The following is a 21707-nucleotide window of genomic DNA, read 5'->3' as shown; positions in this document are numbered from 1 at the left end:
ACCCGCCTCTGACTGTTCAGCTCGCTCTTAGGGGAGGGGACCCCGGAGCTCGTACTTTGGGCCAGCTTGAGGAAGAGGCCCCGGGACCTCTGACCCCGCCCGGACGGCGAGGGCAAGGGTGAGGGCACTAGACTCCGATGGGTCTAATGCGCTGACCTCTGACCCAGGGACCATCTGCTGCTGGGAGGTCCCGAGCTGCTGCAGACCGAGCAGCGGACAGAGAGGTCAGAGCCGAGAGCGATCTGTTTAATGGGCACACTGAGGATGGCGGTTCCGGGAGGGTTCAGGTAGTGGTCAAAGCGCGGCGAGCCAGCAAGCGTAGTCTAGGTGGGTAGCCTCTTGGCTCGAGTCCTGCCGGGCCCCGCCCCAGACCCCGCCCTGAGGCGGTGCTAATCCGGGCCCCGCCCCCTGGAGAGCACTTCCGGCGCAGAGAAATTCCGGGTGTGGTTCGACTGCTGGTGGGCCGGCTGTGCCCTAGCGAAGGGGGTCCCCCATGAGTGCGGCGCCCCTGGTGGGCTACAGCAGCAGCGGCTCTGAGGATGAGGCTGAGGCCGGGGCCCGGGTCCGGCCGGGGACTAGAGGCTGCAGTCGGTGAGGAGCGAGGAAGACTTTCTGGGAAGGGTGCGGGTTGGCACCCGGACCGGACCCGAGCTTTGGGGTGGTTGGGGAGGGTGCCGGGCTGCTCGCAAGGGAAGGAAAAGGGGCACCGGGGGAAAGGAGGATCCGGATGACAGCCTTGGACAAAGCCCCGGAGTGCCCCCACCCGGCTGGGCCAAGATTAGGAGGCAGGAAACGTGGGCTCGGGTCCAGCCTCCGCCGCTGGCCCACTCGTCTCCCGGCGCGCACCGCTGTACCACCCTAGGTCTGCTTCCTCATTTGGAGAGTGTTTTCCTTTATCCGGTATATATTCATTGAGCACCCTCTCTGCGCCAGGCTCGGGACTGGGGACTCAGCAGTGAGCAAAACCATCCAAGCTTCCTACTTTGTGGAGCTTCAGTTCTTAATTGCCAAGCCTGGTGCATCCTGAGTGCTTTTCAAGCAGTCTCCCGGTTCATCTCACAATAGCCCTATCAGGTTGCAGTGCACCGTACAGATGAGGAAACTGAGGCCCACAGTGACTTGCCCAAGTCCACGGAGCTAGGAAGTGTCATTCCAGCTGAGGCCTGTCCAGTTAGGGCATGTGACCTCTGAACCACATATTGCCACTTGCCCCGTTGTTAACCATGGGGACCACGTTCCCTGCTAAAGTCTGCCTCCGCGAGCCGTTGGGAGACCCCAATGAGACAGTGTTGGGGAAAGAGCTTTGTGGTTATCTAGAAGCTGCTTACAGCACCTGGTGAGAAATAGACACGCAGACTCACCTGGTACAAGGTGTTACAACTTTCATTGTGTGTACAGAGGTAGAGAATGCTAAGAGGTTAAATGTGCTTGATTTCTTCTTTTCTCTTGCAGGGGCCAGAGCCCCCTTCCCAGCCAGAAGTTGCCAGTACCCGACAGTGTGCTGGACATGTTCCCAGGCACCGAGGAGAGGCCTGCAGATGATAGCACAAAACATGGGGGCCGGGTGCGCACCTTTCCCCACGAGCGGGGCAACTGGGCCACCCACATCTATGTACCATGTGAGTAATGCGTGACAGGCACGTGGCTGACACTGACAGGTGCCCCTTATGGGAGGAAGCTGGCCCCAACAAGGAGGAAGAAGCCAGAAACCTCTGACACTGGTGGTGGGAAAGAGATTAACTCAACAAAGAGAGAACAAGTTTCAAAAACTAGGGAATTTTTCTGTTAACTTGGTTTCAGGTTTTCTGGCCTTTGTTTTTACAGTGGGATGTAGTTGATTATCAATGTTGTGATAGTTTCAGGTGTACAGCAAAGTGATTCAGTTGTACATATACATTTATCTATTCTTTTTCAAATTCTTTTCCCATTTAGGTTGTTACATAATAATGAGCAGAGTTCCCTGTGCTGTACAGTTCAGTTTTGAATTCGTTGCCTGAAATATTTTTTACTAACCTTGTGTATACTGTTCTCCCTGCTCATGAGGATGTGACCAAGGGAGGGTCTAGGGCAGAGTGTCAAGGCCATCCCAGACTGCAGCTGTAGCTGGTACTTTATTTCAAAGAGGGCTGTCGGTGTGCTGGCCTCCAGTCCCACCCCACCCTAGCCCTAATGAGTGAGTGGCAGGCAGAAAATGCCCAGGGTTCAGAGTCTGACCTCACTCCAGTACCCACTGCTCTGTGTGCCCTTTAGTAAGTTGCTGACTTCTCAGAGCCTCAGTTTCCTCATCTCTAAAATGGGGATAGTAGTAATACCTATCCTCTAGGACTTTTGTGAAGATTAAATCAGATAATCTATGTCAAGTTCTTAGCATGATACACGGAGAATGTGGTGGCTCTTATTACATTGTGTTAGATCAGGTAAACTCTTGGAACCTCCATTTCCCCATCCACAGAATGAGAATGATTCTCTCTACTGCATACTCTACAGGGCACTTGAGCAAATCCAGTAAGTTATTAGTTGTGAGCAGACTATTAACCATACAGCTCTAGTCACATGTTTGGTTAAAAAAAATGAATAATCTGTGAAAATACAGTGGTGGTCCTTGTTGCATTTTTTGTCTTTATGAACAATCAGGAGATTCTAAATGTCTGATTAAAAAAATGAACTGTTTCTGATTATGGGTTACTGTGGAGCTGTAATTATGGGCTTGATTTATGTAATGAGAGGAAGGCTGTCCAAAATGTAGTGTTGTATGGAGAAAGCCAATGGAAGAACTGGTATGCCCTCATCTTTTTTAACAAATAAGATATATACGTTAGTACATGCACTGAGAAAAGGCTGGGGAAATAGGCATCACATTTGACAGCCTTTATCTCTAGGGTAGTATCTTGAAAGTGGGCTGTATGTGCCTGGGGACGGGATCAAGATGATCCATTAGAGAGAAAAGTATTAAAACCTTTTAATGTGTTTCTCTTTATCTCATCTTTTAAAATTTCTGTTGTTCCAAGTGTACATTTTATAACACACACAATTTTGCAGTGTAGCACATGTTTGTAATTTATAAATAGATACACATTTATTGTGGGTATGTGGGCAAGCTTGTTTGACTAAGGGCCTGTGCAATCACAGTAGTTTGGAGACCACTGCTGTACGTGATAGGATATCAGGGGCCCCTACTTTCTCTGTCACATATTTCTTTTCTCACTTGAATTCTTTTCAAAGAGCATGTATGTGTTACTTCTGTAGCCATAAATGCATATTAAAGTATTATTCGAAATACATAGACATAGGCTACTCTCAAAAGCCTTTCTCCGCCTTCTGGGCTTCATCCAGCCATGCCGCCCTGGCTAAGAGAATGGCCCACCCTCTCCACTCCTCCCCTCCAGATGAAGCCAGGGAGGAGTTCCTGGACCTGCTTGACGTGCTGCTGCCCCACGCACAGACATACGTCCCCCGGCTGGTAAGGATGGAGGCCTTCCACCTCAGCCTGTCCCAGAGCGTGGTTCTGCGCCATCACTGGATCCTCCCCTTCGTGCAGGCTCTGAAAGACCGCGTGGCCTCCTTCCAGAGGTGAGTGCCCAGTGCTTCCCTCTGCCCCTCATCTCCCTCCCCTTCAAGGCTCCTCTTCCTGTCCTGAGCTCTTGTGGGGATGGACCTGTGGGATGCACTACCCCTTCAAGCAGGCAAACCTAAAGGTTAGCACACCGAACATCTCCCAGAGCCGCCTGCTGCGCGCTTCATCCCATGTGCCCTTGGGCGTGCCACGTAAGCTCTGGAAGCCTTACCTGTGTGCGGGTCAGGGGAGTGGTGGTGGCTCCCTCAGAGGGGGACTTGTGAGAGTGAATGAGATCACGCATACCCTCAACGTGGCACTTGGCGAACGATCAGAGCTCACCCCCACTCTGGTTTTATCTGCCAGCCTAGGCTTCTTTTCCCTTGACTATTTCATACCTCTTCTTTCTACTAGAAATGCCCCTCCTTCGAGACTTGGCCAGATCAAAGCACTGCTCCTTCACTGAGGCTGTCCCAATTGGTACCTCCTCCAGAATTCTTCAATCCCAGGGGCCCTGCTGTCCTGTGCTCGTCTACACCCCAGTGCTCGCTCCACTCATCCTCATATCCATATTCGGTCATCCCCATGTCCCATCTCCCGCTTGGAGCCCAAGTTCCTGCAGGCCAGGAACGCGGCTGCTCTGAATTACCCCACAGCTTTGGTCCAGGTGCTTTGCTCGCTATAGGCATCAAATGGGTGTTAGTTGAATGACTGAGCAGGAGAGAGAGCGCCCAGAAATCCTCCTCTGGATCCTCTGAATGTTGGTTCCAGTAGGAGCCTAAGAAGCCATCCAGGTGGTGGTTTTCTACTCCTGGTCTTATCTACAGAGTCCTTTCTTCTGATGAGGTGTTACACAGATCCCTGATGTGTAGCTGGGTAAGAGAGATAAAAACAGAAGTCTCTTAGCCAAAGCCCCACCCTCGTAGTTCAGGAGGCCCGAGGCCCAGGAATTCCATAGAACTACTCTGCCCCACTGGAGAACTGCCCATTTTGTGTAGCCCCTACTCAGGGCCAGAGGAGGAAGGGATTTGCTCCCATTCAGTCAGTTAGCCAGAGACTCAGGACTAAAACTCATCTCTCTCCCTAATCCAGCCCCCATCCCTCTTTTTATTGAGTCATGTATGTTAGTCAGGACCCTCTTGATCGCCGGTGCCAGAAATCCAACCAAAAGTGGCTTAAACAGGGGGAATTTATAGGCTGGTGTAACTAAAATGTTTAGAGGTAGCACTGGCTTCATACATGGGACCGGGAGACGTCAGATGGCAGCAAGTCCTTTCCCCTTCTACATGAGAATGCTTCAGTTATCCTGCTTCTAGCTGTGTCCCTGGATAAAGGTAAAATGCCAGATGTGTTCTTGGGCCACATCACTTATGGTAAAAATGACTTATGAGCACGTCGTGTCTGGGCTGGGAAGACTGTGAGTGAACTAAGCCCCTCCTGGGAAACCATGGCTTGGGCCTCCCTGCATGCGGTGGTTCCCCACCTAGGCAGGTCCCTTGCTGGGACCTCTGGAAACTTTGCGCAAGGGCTATTACAAGAGGTATTGCTCCCCAGGGTGGCTGGGGTGGGGGGATATAGCTTGTTCTCTTGCTCATTTAGGGAACAGCCCCTGGACCACTGGGTTGGCCCTCCCTGGTGCTGCCCTGCTGGTGCAGTGTTTCCTAGCCTGTATCCTGAAGGAAGCTGGGCCGGGTGGCCTCTTCAGGTTTGACTGGTTGAGCCTAAGATGACCAAGAGTGGGTAGTGCACCTTTGATTCTATGGCTGTGACTGAGGGAATGCTAAGCTCTGATTGTCCAGGCCTGTCAAGTACACACCCCTGGGTGGGGGCAGGTTGACCACTCTACCAGCGCAAAATGGGAGAGCAGTCCTCCTATATAAGATCACCAGGAGAAAGGGTGTTGGTTGATGTATTAGTCAGGGTTCTCCAGAGAAACAGAATCAATAAGATGTATACAGATACACATAAGAGGAGATTTGTTATAGGTATTCGCTTATGTGGTTATGGAGGCCAAGAAGTCCACTGTCTGCCATCTGCAAGGAGAGAACCAGGAAAGCCGGTGGTGTAATTCAGTTTGATTCCAAAGTCCTAAAAATCAGGGGGCTGATGGTGTTAAGTCCTGGTGTGAGCCTGAAAGCCTGAGTACCAGCACGCCAGTGTCAGAGGGCAGGAGAAGATGGACGTCTCAGCTCAAGCAGAGAGGGGGAGTTTGTCCTTCCTCTGCCTTTTTGTTCTATTCAGGCCCTCAACAGATTGGATGATGCCCACCCACCCACATTGCGGAGGAGGGCCGTTTGCTTTACTCAGTTCACCAATTCAAATGCTAATCTTTCCAGAAACACTCTCACAGACAAACCCAAACATAATGTTTCACCAGCTATCTGGGCATCCCTTAGCCCAGTCAAGAGAACACATAAAATTAACCATCTCAAGTCCACCCCTTATCAACTTGACACATATGCATCTTCTTAAACCATACCTAATCTCTAAATTAAGACCACAATAAGGTCATAATTCTGCCTAACATGATACAACGTCCAGTGTACATCTGAAAATGCATTAATCCCTTCCCCAGAAGAGGAGGTAATCTTGAGCGATACTTTTTACTCTTCTAAAAGCCCATAACTTGAATACTATGATGTAAAATTAACAATACTTGAATACTAGTATAAAGTCACTACATATTATGGTACATGGTAAGGGAATAAGAGAAGAAAACAAAGATATCTGCTCAACATATGTACAGGCAAACCTTGTTTTATCGTGCTTCACATATACTGCATTTTTTACAAACTGAAGGTTTGTGGCAACTCTGCATTGAGCAAATCTGTCAGTGCCATTTTTCCAACAACAGTTGCTCACTTTGTGTCTGTCACACTTTGGTAATTCTTGCAATATTTCAAGCTTTTTCATTATTGTTATATTTGTTGTAGTGATCTGTGATCAGTGATCTTTGATGTTACTATTGTAATTGTTTTGGGGCACCGGGAGCCACACCCATATAAGAGGGCAAACTTAATTGATAAATATATGTGTTCTGACTGCTCCACCAACCTACCATTCCCCCACATCTCTCTCCCTCCCCTTGGGCCTCCCTATTCCCTGAGATACAACAATGTTGAAATCAATAACCCTACAGCGGCCACTAAGTATTCAGGTGAAAGAGTCACACATCTCTCACTTTAAATCAAAAGCCAAAAATGATTAAGCCTAGTGAGGAAAGGCATGTCAAAAGCAGAGGTAGGCTGAAAGCTGCTAGGTCTTTTGTCCCAGTTAGCCAGCTTGTGAATGCAAAGGAAAAGTTCTCGAACAAAATTGAAAGTGCTACTCCAGTAAACACAAGAATGATAAGAAAGCCTTTCGCTGGTTTGGGGCAAGTTTTAGTGGTCTGGATAGATGATCAAACCAGCCACAACATTCCCTTAGGGCAAAGCCTAATTCAGAGCAAGGCCCTAACCCTCTTCAATTCTCTGAAGGCTGAGAGAAGTGAGGAAGCTACAGAAGAAAAGTTGGGAGCTAGCAGAGGTTGGTTCATGAGGTTTAAGGAAAGAAGCCATTTCTATAACATAAAAGCGTGAGGTGAAGCAGCAAGTGCTGATGTAGAAGCTGCAGCAACTTATCCAGAAGATCTAGCTGAGATAATTCATGAAGGTGGCTACACTAAACAATTGATTTTCAATATATGAAACAGCCTTCTATTGGAAGAAGATGCCATCTAGGACTTTCATAGCCAGAGAGGAGTCAGTGTCTGGCTTCACAGCTTCAAAGGACAGGCTGACTCTCTCGTTAGGGGCTAATACAGCTGGTGACTTTAAATTGAAGCCAATGCTCACTAGCTATTTCAAAAATCCTAGGGCCCTTAAGAATTATGTTAGGTCTACTCTGTTTGTGCTCTATAAATGGAACAACAAAGCCTGGATGACAGCACATCTGTTGACAGCATGGTTTACTGACTATTCTAAGCCCACTGTTGAGACATACTGCTTAGAAAAAAAAAGATTCTTTTTAAAATATTACTGCTTATTGACAATGTACCTGGTAACCCAAGAGCTCTGATGGAGATGTACAATGAGATCAATGTTGTTTTCATGCTGCTGACACAACATCAGTTCTGCAGCCCATGGATCAAGGAGTAATTTCAACTTTCAAGTCTTATTACTTACAAGTCTTATTATTTAAGAAATACATTTCATCAGGTTGTAGCTGCCATAGATAGTGATTCCTCTGATGGATCTGGGCAGTCATTTGAAAACCTTCTGGAAAGGATTCACCATTCTAGATGCCATTAAGAACAATTGTGATTCATGGGAAGAGGTCAAAATATCAACATACACAGGAATTTGGAAGAAGTTGATTCCAACCCTCATGGATGACTTTGAAGGTCTCAGGACTTCACTGGAGGAAGTAATTGCAGATGTGATGGAAACAGCAAGAGAGCTAGAATTAGAAGTGAAGACTCAAGATGTGACTGAATTGCTGCCATCTCGTGATAGAACTTTAACAGATGAGTTGCTTCTTATGGATGAGCAAAAGAGTGACTTCTTGAGATGCAGTCTACTCCTGGTAAAGATGTTGTGAAGATTGTTGAAATGACAACAAAAGATTTAGAATATTCCATAAACTTAGTTGATAAAGCAGTGGCAAGGTTTGAGAGGATTGACTCCAATTTTGAAAGAAGTTCTGTGGGTAAAATGCTATCAAACAGCATTGCATTGCATGCTACAGAGAAATTATTCATAAAAGGAAGAATTGATCGATGTGGCAAACTTCATCGTTTGCCTTATTGTCGTCTCATTTTAAGGAATTGCCATCGCCACCCAGTCTTCAGCAACCACCACCTTGACCAGTCAGCAGCCACCTACATCGAGGCCGGATCCTCCACCGGCAAAGAGATGATGACTCACTGAAGGCTCAAATGATGGTTAGCATTTTTTAGTGATAAAGTATTTTAAAAATAAGGTATGTACATTGTTTCTTTAGACATAATGGCTTTGTTTAATAGACTGCAGTGTAGTATAAACGTAACTTTTATATGCACTGGGAAGCCAGAAAATTGTGTGACTCACTTTACTGTGGGGCTCTGGATCCAAATCTGCAATGTCCCTGAGGTGTCCTCTGTATATATACTCGCAGACGTATTCATAACAAAGTAAGGAGGAAATACTCATGACGATTATAGCCCTCATTTTTGTAACTGGTCACACGGTCGTAGCTGATATTTACAACTACCTTCCACTACCTAGCTCTCTGTTCCCTTTGCCTTCAGCAAGCACCTCAGATGGTTGTGGTTCTTTACCTGGGGTAGTGACCCAAATCTTCATTCCCGAAGGGTCTGGGCCATTACTAATCCTGCCTGGATTAGGTTGTGGTAGTTTTCCTTGGCCTGAAATCAGTAGGCATGGTAATACTAAAAGATGCCCTAACAGATCTCCTGTATTCCAGATATCCTCTTCCATATCTCCATTGTGGAGTAGTAGTCCAGTTTCCCCTCGGTAGTCAGGATCAATGACCTCAGCCAACACTGTAACTCTTTTGTCTGTTGATTCAAAGGTACAGGAGCCCAGAGTGGCAAGTCTCAACTTCCAGTTCAGTGGAAGCACTACATCTCCTGGTGGAAGCATTCCTCCCTCGGAACTAAGACCTCTGGGCTAGCAGAGCATGAACTTGTGGGAACAGGAAGCAAACGTTTTGCTAATGCATCACTAGGGCAATGGTGAGTGGTACCACTCCCATTTCTACCCCTTGATTCCTGGCCCCGTGAATCCTGGCTACAAGAGAAACAGCACCATATGTGGCTGCTGATTCAGAGCAGATACAGATACTGTGGGTTCTGTTCCAGAATAAAATAGAGTGAATGACACGAAGTTTTTGGTTTCCCAATGCACATAAAAGTTATGTCTATAAAGTGTGCGATAGCATTATGTTTAAAAAAAAAGGTACATACCTTATTTCAAAACTACTTTATCCTTCATCTCAAAGGGGATATCTCAATATGCCCCACACCATTGGACCTCTAGACATTTCACTGAGGTAGAAGGCCCTGAATTTTAGTTGGATTTATTTCCCACCCTCTGACACACAAATGTCTTAGCAATAAGTCTAGAGTAGTTGTCACTTCCTGCTCATTAGGTCCAGTCAACATAATGTCATCAATGTACTGGAGCAGTGTGATATCTAGTGGAAGGGAAAGGTGAGCAAACCCTCTATAGTAAATTAGGACGTAGGGCTGGAGGGTGCTATAGCCCTGAGGTAGGACAGTGAAGGTACACTGCTGGCCTGAAAGTAAACTGCTTCTGGTCCTTATGGACAGGGATGGAGGGAAATGTATTTGCCAAATCAATAGCTGCAAACCAGGAACCAGGGGACGTGTTAATTTGCTCAAGTAATGAAACCACATCTGGAAGAGCCACCACCTCCGATCATCAGTTTATGATCATCCACTGTCATCTTCCACGATCCATCTGTCTTCTGCCCAGACAGAACGGGGGTTGAATGGAGATGTGGGAGTCGCCCCCCCCCGCGTCTCTCAAGTCCTTGATGGTGGCGCTGATCTCTGCAGTCCCTCCAGGGATGCGGTATTGCTTTTCATTTACCATTTTCCTAGGTAGAGGCAGCCCTAATAGCTTGCACTTGGCCTTTCCCACCGTAATAGCCCTCACTCCACAGGTGAGAGAATCAGTGTGGGGATTCTGCCTGTTGCTGAGTATGTCTATTCCAATTATACATTCTGGAACTGCAGAAATAACCACAGGATGGGTTTGGGGACCCGCTGGGCCCACTGTGAGATGGACCTGAGCTACAACTCCACTGATCACCTGACCTCCATTAACCCCTACTCCGAGTGATGAGCCACAGTGACATTTTGGGTCTCCAGGAGCTCATGTCATTTCAGAGCCAATGTCCAGTAGTTCCCCAAAGGCTGGTTATTTCCTTTTCCCCAGTGCGCAGTTACCCTGGTAAAATGGCATAGGTCCCTTTGGGGAAGGCTGGGAGAAAGATTAACAGTATAAATTTGTAGTAATGTACCCGGGTCCTTCCTCAAGGGGACCCGACTTCCCCTTCATTCAAGCGGCTCTGGGTCTGTGAACTGGCTCCATTCTGGGAATTGAGGGGCCATGACTCTGCCTTTATGATTCAAGTTAGACTTTGGCTCACCTGGCCTAGAACTTTCCTGCTTATACAGATGAAGGAAGAATTTAGTAGGCTTCCTATCTATGTCACTTCTAGAAACAGCCAATGCCCTGTGTCTGCATAAGTCAGACTTCTGATTGCTGCTTCGACTCTGCTGTCCTTTACGGTAACTACGCCCACCTTGCGGGCCAGGTATTTCCAGTTCACTCACTGTGGGCCACCTTTTGGTCCGTGTTTCAGCCACCTAACCAAACAGACCCCTTTCCAGCTCCCGGAGCTGCAGCATTACATGCCGAGTCTCTGCTTAGCAAGCCCATATCCGTAAATTCAGCCTGATCCCACTCTTGATCCTTCTGTCATTGCCCCACACCTTTTTTTTTTTTTTTTTAATATTCACTTATTTTTATTTTTGGCCGTGTCGGGTCTTAGTCGTGGCATGCAGGATCTTTCATTGTGGTGCACGGGCTTCTCTCTAGTTGTGGCACGCAGGTTCCAGAGCATGTGGGCTCTGTAGTTGCGGCACACAGGCTCTCTAGTTGTGGCGTGCAGGTTCAGTAGCCCTGCGGCATGTGGGATCCTAATTTCCTGACCAGGGATTGAACCCACATCCCCTGCACTGGAAGGCGGATTCTTAACCACTGGACCACCAGGGAAGTCCCACCCCACACCTTTAATATCCATTCCCACACACGTTCCCTGGATTTCTGCTTGTATATGTTAGGAAACTCAAATAGTTCTGGAGAGTAGCACATCTCCTCGTGGGCCACACATGGTACCTCACCTTTAGGGGGTCTGCTGGGACTTGAGTCTAGTTATAGGTCTAGAAGCAAAGAGGGGTGTTGGAGGTGGGTCCTGAGGGGACTCAGCATTTTCTTGGCATCTGCCTCAGGGGAGGCCATTACCATTTCCTCAGGCAATGCAGGGTTAATCCCCTCAAAGGTGGGAAGGTCCATAACACTAGGTGGGGGAGGACACTTCCACTGCGTCCGAGAAGACTCATCAGAATTTAAGGGCTCGGGCATCCCTGGTGGCGCAGTGGTTAAGAATCCGCCTGCAAATGCAGGGGACACGGGTTTGAGCCCTGGCCCGGGAATATCCCACATGCCATGGAGCAACTAAGCCTGTGTGCCACAACTACTGAGCCTGTGCTCTAGAGCCCGCGAGCCACAACTACTGAGCCCACGAGCCACAACTACTGAAGCCTGCGCACCTAGAGCCCACGCTCTGCAACAGGAGAGGCCACCGCAATGAGAAGCCCACGCACCACAAGGAAGAGTAGCCCCCACTCGCCGCAACTAGAGAAAGCCTGCACGCAGCAACGAAGACCCAATGCAGCCAAAAATAAAATAAATAAATAAAAAAAAAAGAATTTAAGGGCTCAATACGCCAAGCTTCATCAGAGTTTCCCACAAGTCCCCATACTTTCCCAATCAGTGCCCTCACTGTAACTGTAAAATCCTGCTTGTTCAAGGAGTTCAACTTGTGTTATAATTCAGCAAATGGCAGGATAAGGTTCCAGATTTGATTTTCAGCAATTTCAGCCCTGCAGCTACAGGGAATCTAGGTCTTCTTTAGGGCACACCGAGAAGCTCTTAGGTCCTTTATGCTTGAGTTGGGAATTCAATACCCTGAGCTCATCTTTTCATTTCACCACTTTGTCCAGCAACATTAGGAGCAGCCAACCAACATCATTATATTCCTTAGTTTTCCAAAAATGTTCGCAAGTAGCATATAGGGTCACTCAGCTCCTTGCTTCTAATAAATGGCTGATGAGGGGTATCAAGGAAGACATTTTCACATCTCCAGAAACAGTCCGTGCGGCCTATCAGTGCTCTCTTTACTACTGGAGATAACAGTCATTAGCATCTTTGAATCGAATCAGATTAGAGAGCGAATTCCAGAAACCCCAGAACCAATTCAGAAAACTCATTCTTAAAATTCTGTTCCTGTAGAACCATTCTCAGTGCCAAAACCTGTATTAGGGTTCCCCAGAAAAACAGAACCAATAGGATAGAGAGAGAAATAGAGATAGGAGGAAATGCACTGTAGGAACTGGTTCACGCAGTTATGAAGGTCAGGTCCCAAATCTGCCAACAGCAAGCTGGGGAACCAGGAAAGCCAGTGGTGTCATTCAGCATGAGTCCAAAGGCCTGAGCACCGGGGAGGGGTGGGGGGACCGGTGGCGTAATGACTGATATGAGCCTGAAAGCCTAAGAACCAAGGACCCCAACATCCAAGGGCAGGGGAAGCTGGATGTCTCAGTTCCAGCAGAGACAGCGTGCATTTGCCCTTCCTCTGCCTCTCTGTTCTATTCTGAAAAGTAGGATGATGCCCACCCACACTGGAGAGGGCAATTTGCTCCACTCAGTTCACCAATTCAAATGCTAATCTTTCTGGAAACACCCTCACAGACACCCCAGAAATAATGTTTTACCAGCTATCTGGGCAACCCTTAGTCCAGTCAGGTCAATGCATAAAATTACCCTTTATGGTTGGGTGCAAACGCCCCATGTCCACCCCAGGACATCTGGCAGGTACTCTACACTTAACCGAGCTCCTGCTGCTTCTATCACCCCTTACATTTTCCCTAGAAGGGATGCACTAGGAGGCTGAAGGCTGACAGGAAAGCCAAAAGTTAACAGACTTCGTGCCCTTGGACAAGTTGTGAGATTCTAACCGGCAAGCTGGGTTGTTGTGTTCCCTCAGATGAGGGTGAGAGCTTGGCCTGGAGCCTGTAAAATGAGTGTTTCCTGTAATGGGATTTGCCAAGTTGGTCCAGGAAGGGCAGGAAGCCAGTTTGTTCCCTGAGATCACCTAGTGTCCCAGAGAACACAGGCGGAACCAGCCAGGGTCAGAGCATTTACCTGGCAGAATTTGATGGTCCCCGTGTAACTGATCTGAGAGGTGGGTGACGGTATTTCTGCGGCAATCTCACACCAACAGAGACCCCTCACTAAAGCATCAGGTGAGAGCAAGGGCTCTGGAATCAGGCAGATTGAAGTTCAAATTCTGACTCACCAAATTCAGCCTCACCAAGCTTCAGTTTCTGTGTCTGTAAAATGGGTGTCATTATAGCACCTGCCTCGCAGAGTTGTATGAGGATCCCCACGCTCAGCCCAGGCACACGGAAATGTTCTTTTTGCTTAGACTGGATCAGAATTGGTTTTTGTTAACCTGCAAAGAAAAAAACTGGCTCTTAAGTGATCTATTATCACCGGCCTAATGACTTTCTCAGTTCCCATCAGTAAAGCTGGGGTAGTCGCAAATCGCTTATTGCAATCAGCTGCTCTTAATAAAGTAAAATTTTTGCTGGCATCTGAGTGAAGCTATGTGTTACCTGGACTGGGTGATTATTTAAGGTCTTGCCCAGCTCTAATATTTTAGGGTTCAGTTTACCACCTGTATAATAGGGTGACAATACTAAATGTGAAATGAGTTAACTGAATTTTCAAAGTGATGTTTTTTAATATACACTATTTTCTCTGATTTTTTTCCTTATTATTCTTCCTGAAATGTGGTCCTTCTTCTAAATTTCAGATTCTGCTTTACTGCCGACCGGGTAAAGATTTACACCAATCAAGAGAAGACCAGGTGGGTCTCCCCACTCTGCCCCCAGTTGTTTCCAGAAGAGGATTCTTTGTAGTAGAGACTTGAGGAGGCCTTGTCTCTCTCAATTATTTGTTTGTTTGTGTTTTAACCGGCCCTATGACTACAAGGGCAACTGTTCCCAAATCTGAACCTTTCATTAAGAAAAATAACTCAGGGAGCATGGGAGGAGGAGCAGAGGGAGAGAACAACATCTTGGTTTAGTGGGAAAAGTCTGAGACTCAAAGAAAACCTGGGTGCCTGACCAGCTCTGCCTGCAATTTAATGTTGAGCTCATACCTTCAACCTCTGTGACCTGCCATTTCCAAGCTGTCACATCATCCATCACATCCTGTCCCATTTCCAAGCATCCATCATTGGGCAGTTGTGAAGCTCAGATGAACGAAACAAGTTTTATAAAAGCATTCAAGGATGAGATGAACATAAGAAGAAACTTGTTATCAAGGCTTCAAAGCAAGCCTCCCTGTCAGATCCACTCACTGGATCTGAGCTGCCTTCTGCTCTCAGCACCTCTAAGAAGAGTACTCATTCGCTCATTCATTCATTCATTCTATGCTGCACAAATTTGTTAAACACCTCCCGGTGCCAGGCACTTGCTGTACACTACAGATCAGCAGTGAAAAGGTCGGCATAGTCTCTGCTCTGTGGGATCTCACATTCTGCAGGGGAGACAGACAATAAACAAGGAAATGAGATCGTTAATAACTATCGTGTGAAACGATAGTCTGGAGCAAGTGGCCGAGGAGGGCGCTAGCAAGGTGGCATTTGCTGGCGACATGAGGACAAGAAGGAATCAGCCTTGGGAAGAGCTACCCCAGGAGCCTCCGAGCAGAGGACACAGCCAAGGAGGTGACTGAGGAGGAAAGAGCCTGGCATGTTGGAGGAGGCCAGTGAAGCAGAACTTGGGGAGCACGTGGGAGAGTGTGAGGAGATGAGTCAGGCAGGGTTAACTCCCGCAGGGCCTTCAAGGTCAAGGTCAAGAGTTTGGATTTTCAGTGTCACAGAAGCCATCGGAGGGATCTAAGCAGAGACGTGATCCGATTTACGTTTGTAAACGTCAGTCCGGCCCTATCTTGTCTGTGTCTGTGGCTCCTGAGTGGAGAAAAGATCTAAAAGAGCAAGGTTGGATGCAGGGAGAGCAGACAGGAGACAGGTGAGGCGCCAGTGGTGGCCTGGCTTAGGGCGATGGCAGTGGAAGAGCCAAGAAGCAGACACAGTCCCGATATACTGGAGGTAGAATCAACTGGAGTTACCAGTGGGTTGGGTCTGTGCACAGTAAGGGGAAGAATCAAAGTAGATTCCTGGGTTTGGGGTTTGAACAGCTAGGTAAATATAGATAAATGGCCCCATTGTCTGTGACGGGAAACACCTATGGGAGGAAGATGAGAAGTTCTGCTTTGTACCTGGTGGATTTTGCCGCCTGTGAGACCCCCGGGTGGAAGAGTCGCACACACAAGTGGGTATACAGGAGAGGTGCCAGCCGGAGATAGAAATGTGGGAGCCATCGGGCTGTGTGATACTGAAAGCAGGGCTGGGTGAGATCAGCCTGCGGGAGAGGGCAGGCGTCGCCGGCTCTGCAGCCCCTGACCATTTAGAGGCTGGAAAGGAGAGAGCGGCAGAGGAGACTGGACAGGAGGCCAGAGGTGGGGTCACACCAGGACGGTGTGGTGGGTGGTCTCTTGGAAGCCAAGAGAAAAAAGGGCTTCAGGGAGGGAGGAGTCAAGTATCTGAGTTCAGGAACACAGGTGGTTGGCAGCTTTGACGGGAGCGGTTCCTGGCCGAGTGGACTGAGGATGGGCGGGGAGGCGTGAGAGACTGCCGAGGGAGACAAATCGTCAGAACGCGCGTTTTACCGGGCAGGGGATGGGGGCTGGCTGAGGGTGTGGGTTCAAGGGAGGGGTTTTAGAGATTAGAGGGTGCTTACGGGAGGGAGAGGGAAGTGCCAGAGAGGGAAGCCCTGGAGAAAGAGTCCGACATGGGAGCTATGCCGGCAAGCCTGGGCGCCACAGCCTGGGGGTCCGTAGCCTTGGCAGCAGCAGGTGAAGACGGCCCTGCTAGGGTTCTTAGACCCTGGGGAAGGAGGGGGGATGTGCGATTAGAGCCAGGGAAGGATGGAGAGCCAGTTCGGAGAGCAGGGAAACGAACTGAACTCACGGCCCAGACCTCCCTCCCTCCCGGCTTTTCTCTGTCGCATCCTCTGCCCCCTCGAGGATGGTTTCTGTTCTCAGGCTGCGTCTCATGCCCTGTGGTCTCCACCTCTGTCTCCCCCCAGGACCTTTGTTGGACTCGAGGTCACCTCGGGACACACCCAATTCCTGGACCTGGTTTCAGAGGTGGACAGGGTCATGGAGGAGTTTGACCTCACCACTTTCTACCAGGTAATCAGCATTGTCTTTTTCTCTCCACTGACCCATCTCTAATAGGAATAAAATCAGTCTTAAAGAAACCCTTGTTAGAGGCAAACCGAAGAGCCCTCTAGAACTTGCCCGTGGGAAGTGTCCATTCGGCCAGCCCTCAGAGGACACACAGCCCTGGAGAGTTGAGGGTCTGAGGTGTAGTCGGATGCAGCCCAGCGGAGGTCCAACATTTCTTACAAATCTTCTGTTATCTCTTCAATATGCATGAGATTTATGTCTTCTACTCTATAATGTATCCATGTTTATTTTTATATTTTTTAGGAAGTAGTTTTCCCCAATACTTTTTAGTCATGTTGACACTCCAGGTAGAGTTGCAGCTTCGCATACCTTCCTGTGCCTTGCCCATGCCCTCTAGGGGAACTTGAACTCCAAGTCGAATATCAAGGCTTTAAAGGGCCAGTGGTTTTGCTTGATATATTCTTTTAAAATCATGCTGAGAGATATAAGTATGAATTTGAGTGGAGATAATTTATAGTTGTATAATTTTAGACATTTTGGTTTTTGTTCATCTTAAAAAGTATGTCATCTCTTGAAATATTTTTGATCAGAAAACATTAAATCTGGGACGTGTGTTCTCTTCCACATCCCAGAGGTAATGACTCTCTATGATATGTAAAGGAGAGCCTCTGAGAACAGGACTGTCTTAGCTCAGGCGGCCATAATCAGATACCATAGACTGGATGACTTACACAATAGAAATTTACTTTCTCGGGCTTCCCTGGTGGCACAGTGGTTAAGAACCCACCTGCCAATGCAGGGGACACGGGTTCAAGCCCTGGTCCGGGAAGATCCCACATGCCGCAGAGCAACAGAGCCCGAGCGCCACAGCCATTGAAGCCCGCGTGCTTAGAGCCTGGGCTCCGCAACAAGAGAAGCCACCGCGATGAGAAGCCCGCGCACTGCAACGAAGGGTAGCCCCCACTTGCTGCAACTAGAGAAAGCCCGCGCACAGCAACAAAGACCCAATGCAACCAAAACTAACTAAATAAATGATTTAAAAAAAGAAATTTACTTTCTCACAGTTCAGGAGGCTAGACGTCCAAAACCAAGGTGCCATCACGGTCAGTTTCTGTTGAGGCCTCTCTTCCTGGCTTGTAGATGGCCGTCTTCTCACTGTGTCCTCACATGATGGAAAGAGAGAGGAAGCAGCTCTCTGCCATCTCTTATATGGGCACTAATCCCATCATGAGGGCCCCACCTTTAGGACCTCATCTAAACCTAATTACCTCCCAAAGGCCCCTTCTCCAAATACCATCACAGTGGAGGTTAAGGCTTCAATATATGAATTTGGGGGACACAATTCAGTCCATAGCAGGGACCAATCCAGGGCTATTTTATCTGTCTGTGGAGGGTGCTTGGGATCAACGCTGAGGATCTAGCCTCCCATGAATCAGGTCAGGGATGCAGCAGGGATACCGTGACAACTCTGTCACAGAGCTGCTTTGATGTCTGAGCCTGCCACGACCTCCAGGTGACCGCCTGTCTCCCCGCCGTTCCTCTGCAGGACCCCTCATTCCACATCAGTCTGGCCTGGTGCGTGGGTGATGCACGTCTCCAGCTGGAAGGGCAGTGCCTGCGGGAACTACAGGTGAATTCCCAGGGCAGGAGCATGGAAGGTGCTGAACCCCAGAAGCTGGGGGATGGAGGGGAGCTGACAGGCGCTGAGGATTAGGCATGCAAACCTGAATCCTGGCATAGGAAATAACTGGCATAGCCAGAGACCCCAACACCTTACCCTGCGCCTCACAGTGCAGTCCCAGACCACCTGGGAACTTATTAGCAACACTCACTCAAGCCCCAATCCAGATCTAAGAAATCAGAATTTAACACGATCGCTAGGGATTTGTGTGCACATTAAAATTTGAGAAGCCCTGCCCTGGAACACTAATCTGAGAGGATGCTGCGGGCCTCCCCTGAAGTCCTAGGCCCTCACCCAGAGGTCAAAGGCTCGGGTGCTCCCAGGGGCCTGGCAGGTGCTGGAAATGAGTGAAACGCACCAGGTCTAAAGAACGTCCACCCTCACAGCCTTTCTCGTATTGTGATAAGTAGGGGATATCTTTCACTTTCCCGTCAGTGCCCTCAGAGAAGCCGGTACTCACCCCTGGTGCAGGCAGCTGCCATGCAGGAATGTGGACCTCAAGTTGCAAGCACTTCTGTTTTTCAAGAGAAGCCAGAAATCTTAATTTTTGTGGGTAATCCCTCTATTTTCAAATGTTGTCAACCAATATGTATTTTTTAAGGAAACATTTTGCGAGCCAGACAACACATGTGCAGACGGGACACAGCCCGTGGGCCATCATCAAGTAGCCACATCTGCTCTTGGTCTAATCATTCTGGAGGCAGCAAGGAGCTCCGGTCTCAGGCTCCAGTAGACCCAGGTCCCAAGCCTGGTTTTATTGGATTCTGTGGTCCAGGGCTCTGAGCATCCATTTCCTTATCTGCAAAGTTGGGATGATAGGACTGACCTCACAAGACTGCAGAGCTGATTAGACAAGGTAACCTGGAGAGCCTGGCGCCTGCGTGGCCCTCAGCCTCCCCCGAGCAGGCCTAACCTCTGAAGGATTTCAGTAGGCTGGCTTTGTTTGCAGTGCCCTCGGGGTCCCTGATTCCCCTTAACGTGATGGTCCTCTCCTGGTTTAAGGAAATCGTGGGTGAGTTTGAAGACTCCGAGATGTTGCTGCGTGCGCACGCCGAGCAGATCCGCTGCAAGTCTGGGAACAAATTCTTCTCGATGCCTCTGAAGTGAGCACCAGAGGCCCTCGTTGTCCTGGGCCCCGCCCTCTGCAGCCAGGCAGAGATGGAGGAACCCACTCAGACTGATGGGGACGCTGCCAGTCCCACCACTGGGAGGCCCGGCCAAATGTGCAGCCGCTTCTGGCCCTCCCCGGGAGCTGGTTCTCTTTTGGCCCTTTTGGGGTTGCAGGTTGGGTGCTGCTGCGTTGCGATCATCCCCAGAAATCACCAGTAGAGGGCAGCCAGGGCTTCCTAGTTCTAGGTCTGTGGTGGTTATGCCTAAAACAAGACACAACAAAAGATGGGGGGTCACCTGGTGAGCCCACCCAGACTCAGCCTGAATCCCCACTGTAGTCCCTCCAACAAATGGCCCCTTCCCCACAGCTCCGTGGGCTGTCTGCATTTTGATGCCATTGGCCCCAGATGAGGAGTTTTGTAAGCCATCACGCCCTGGCTCATCTCTGCTCAAGCCTGACCTAGCGTGCTTCCACGGGCCTGTCATCCTCCCTCCTTGACACGGTGTCACTTTTATTTATTTGTTTGTAGTCTCAGCCCCTCCTATGCCAGCAGAGGCCATTTCAGGGCCAAGGCCCAGGGTGCTAATTTGTGGTTTAGCATCAGTTTTCTCCATTCCTTCCTCCCACTCACCCCCAGCCAGGTGCCTGGGGAGACTTGAGCAGATGTTTCATCTTGGCCTGACTGGTGGCTTTAAGCCAGGCCTCCAACGCTCTGTGACCTCTGGCTTCCCATCAGCTTCCCAAAGAAGCAGAGAGGAGCCTTCACCAGGCAGAGTTCTCTTTCTGCTGCCTCCAGCTGCCTGCTGTGGCCTGCGGGCATCCCCAGGGGCTGCACAGGGGTTTTTGTTTTTCTTCGAGCCCTCTCGGGGAGCAAAGGACCAGTTGCCATCTGATTTCTAGTGATGGAGAAAGAGACACTTTGATGTTTTAGTTTAAAATTAGGTTCAGCAAATAAAAATTGCAATTTTTATTCTGGATTTTGTTTTGGACCACTTCTTTTCAACTAGGTGCAAAGATGACTTTCCTCTGCCCCCATCTTCCCCAGCCTGCTTCACAGTTTGGCGGTGCTCTCGGGAGTCTCTGTTACGACGTCTAAGGTGGCTGGGAGAGGCCTTAGCGATGCCTCAGTACAGGGTGCCTCAGTACAGGGTGGGGTCACCTGGCCTGCCAGGCCTGCTGGCCAGAGGGTCGCACACACCGCACCTAGACCAGGGCGTAAGCACAGACATTTAGACGCGATCCTGCTATAACACTTCTGAGTCCTTTCTAGGACCCTCTCAGCTGTTCCTCCCGAGAACCCATGAAAAGTAAACTGGGTTGGAATGATTATTCTGCTTTTCCAGAAAAGCAGGTTCCATGACTTGCCTGGGGTCACATGAGAAGTCAGGTAAGGCCCTAACCTCAGTGCTGCCCTTTGCAGCCTGCCAGGCCTGTTCTCCCTACTCCACCCTGAGCCCCCAAGGGAAAGATGTGGGGAGAGGGGGCCTGTGGCTCTGGCCCCCACTGTGCCTCCCATCTGCGCTTCCTGAGGCCAACTCCCCATTGCCATGCTGAGAGACCCAGGAGATCACACTCTGTGCCCTTCTTCCCCAAGCCCTCTGCATTGAGCTGCTGATTCAACTAGGACTGGCCAGTCAGTTCTTCTGGCTTTTGCGGTCACGCGGGCTGGAGAGGGAGAAGCCGGCCATCCTTCCTGGCAAATTTGTGCAGCCAGCACTTACTGGCACCTGCTCTGTGCCAGTCCCTGACCTGGGCAGTTGGGTGAATCAGACTCCTCCGGCCCTCTGGATACTCGCAGTGATGCGGGGGGATGGTGGTAGCAGACAGGGTGCAGAGAAGAATCCCCATCCCCAACCTTCGCACATCTCAGACTGGGAGATACAAGCAAAGCCACCGAAATTCCTACAGGTTCCAACCTCAGGATGGAGGCAAGCCTCCAACAAGGCGGGTTCTGTGGGCACAGACCCCCTGATCTTCCTCATCAGGGACATGGAGGCTGCATCTCAGGCACTCGCTCTTCCTGGGAGGGGCCCCCATGTCATGTAGCATCACCATTAACAAACCCAGGAGGACAGACTGGCCGGCCAGGCCCCTGGGGGAAGACGTGGCACGGATGGAATTAGAGTACAGCGACTTTGATAAATGGGCCAAGATCAATAACCGGCTCTTCAAGAGAGGATGGAAGGTGGTGATAGAGGAAGGAAGCAGGAGATCCACCAAGCGGGGAGGGGCAGCAGGCGGCAGGGCTTG

The 21707-nt window shown here is 49.4% G+C and overlaps 1 protein-coding gene across 1 annotated transcript; it reads left to right on the top strand.

Annotated features, from left to right (window-relative positions):
- The first annotated feature begins 466 nt into the window (after positions 1-466).
- USB1 (U6 snRNA biogenesis phosphodiesterase 1) lies at positions 467-20417 on the top strand. The gene is made up of 7 exons (XM_082862920.1): positions 467-591; positions 1453-1619; positions 3387-3570; positions 14222-14275; positions 16563-16668; positions 18212-18295; positions 19349-20417. Exons 1-7 carry the CDS (start codon positions 494-496, stop codon positions 19451-19453), a joined length of 798 nt encoding a protein of 265 aa, XP_082719046.1. The 5' UTR covers positions 467-493; the 3' UTR covers positions 19454-20417.
- The last annotated feature ends 1290 nt before the right edge of the window (positions 20418-21707 follow it).

The sequence above is a fragment of the Leucopleurus acutus genome (genome assembly GCF_964270905.1).
Source record: "Leucopleurus acutus genome assembly, chromosome: 20".
Lineage (NCBI taxonomy): Eukaryota > Metazoa > Chordata > Mammalia > Artiodactyla > Delphinidae > Leucopleurus > Leucopleurus acutus.
The sequence above is the reverse complement of the archived record's forward strand: the minus strand, read 5'-3'. Positions and strand labels throughout refer to the sequence as shown.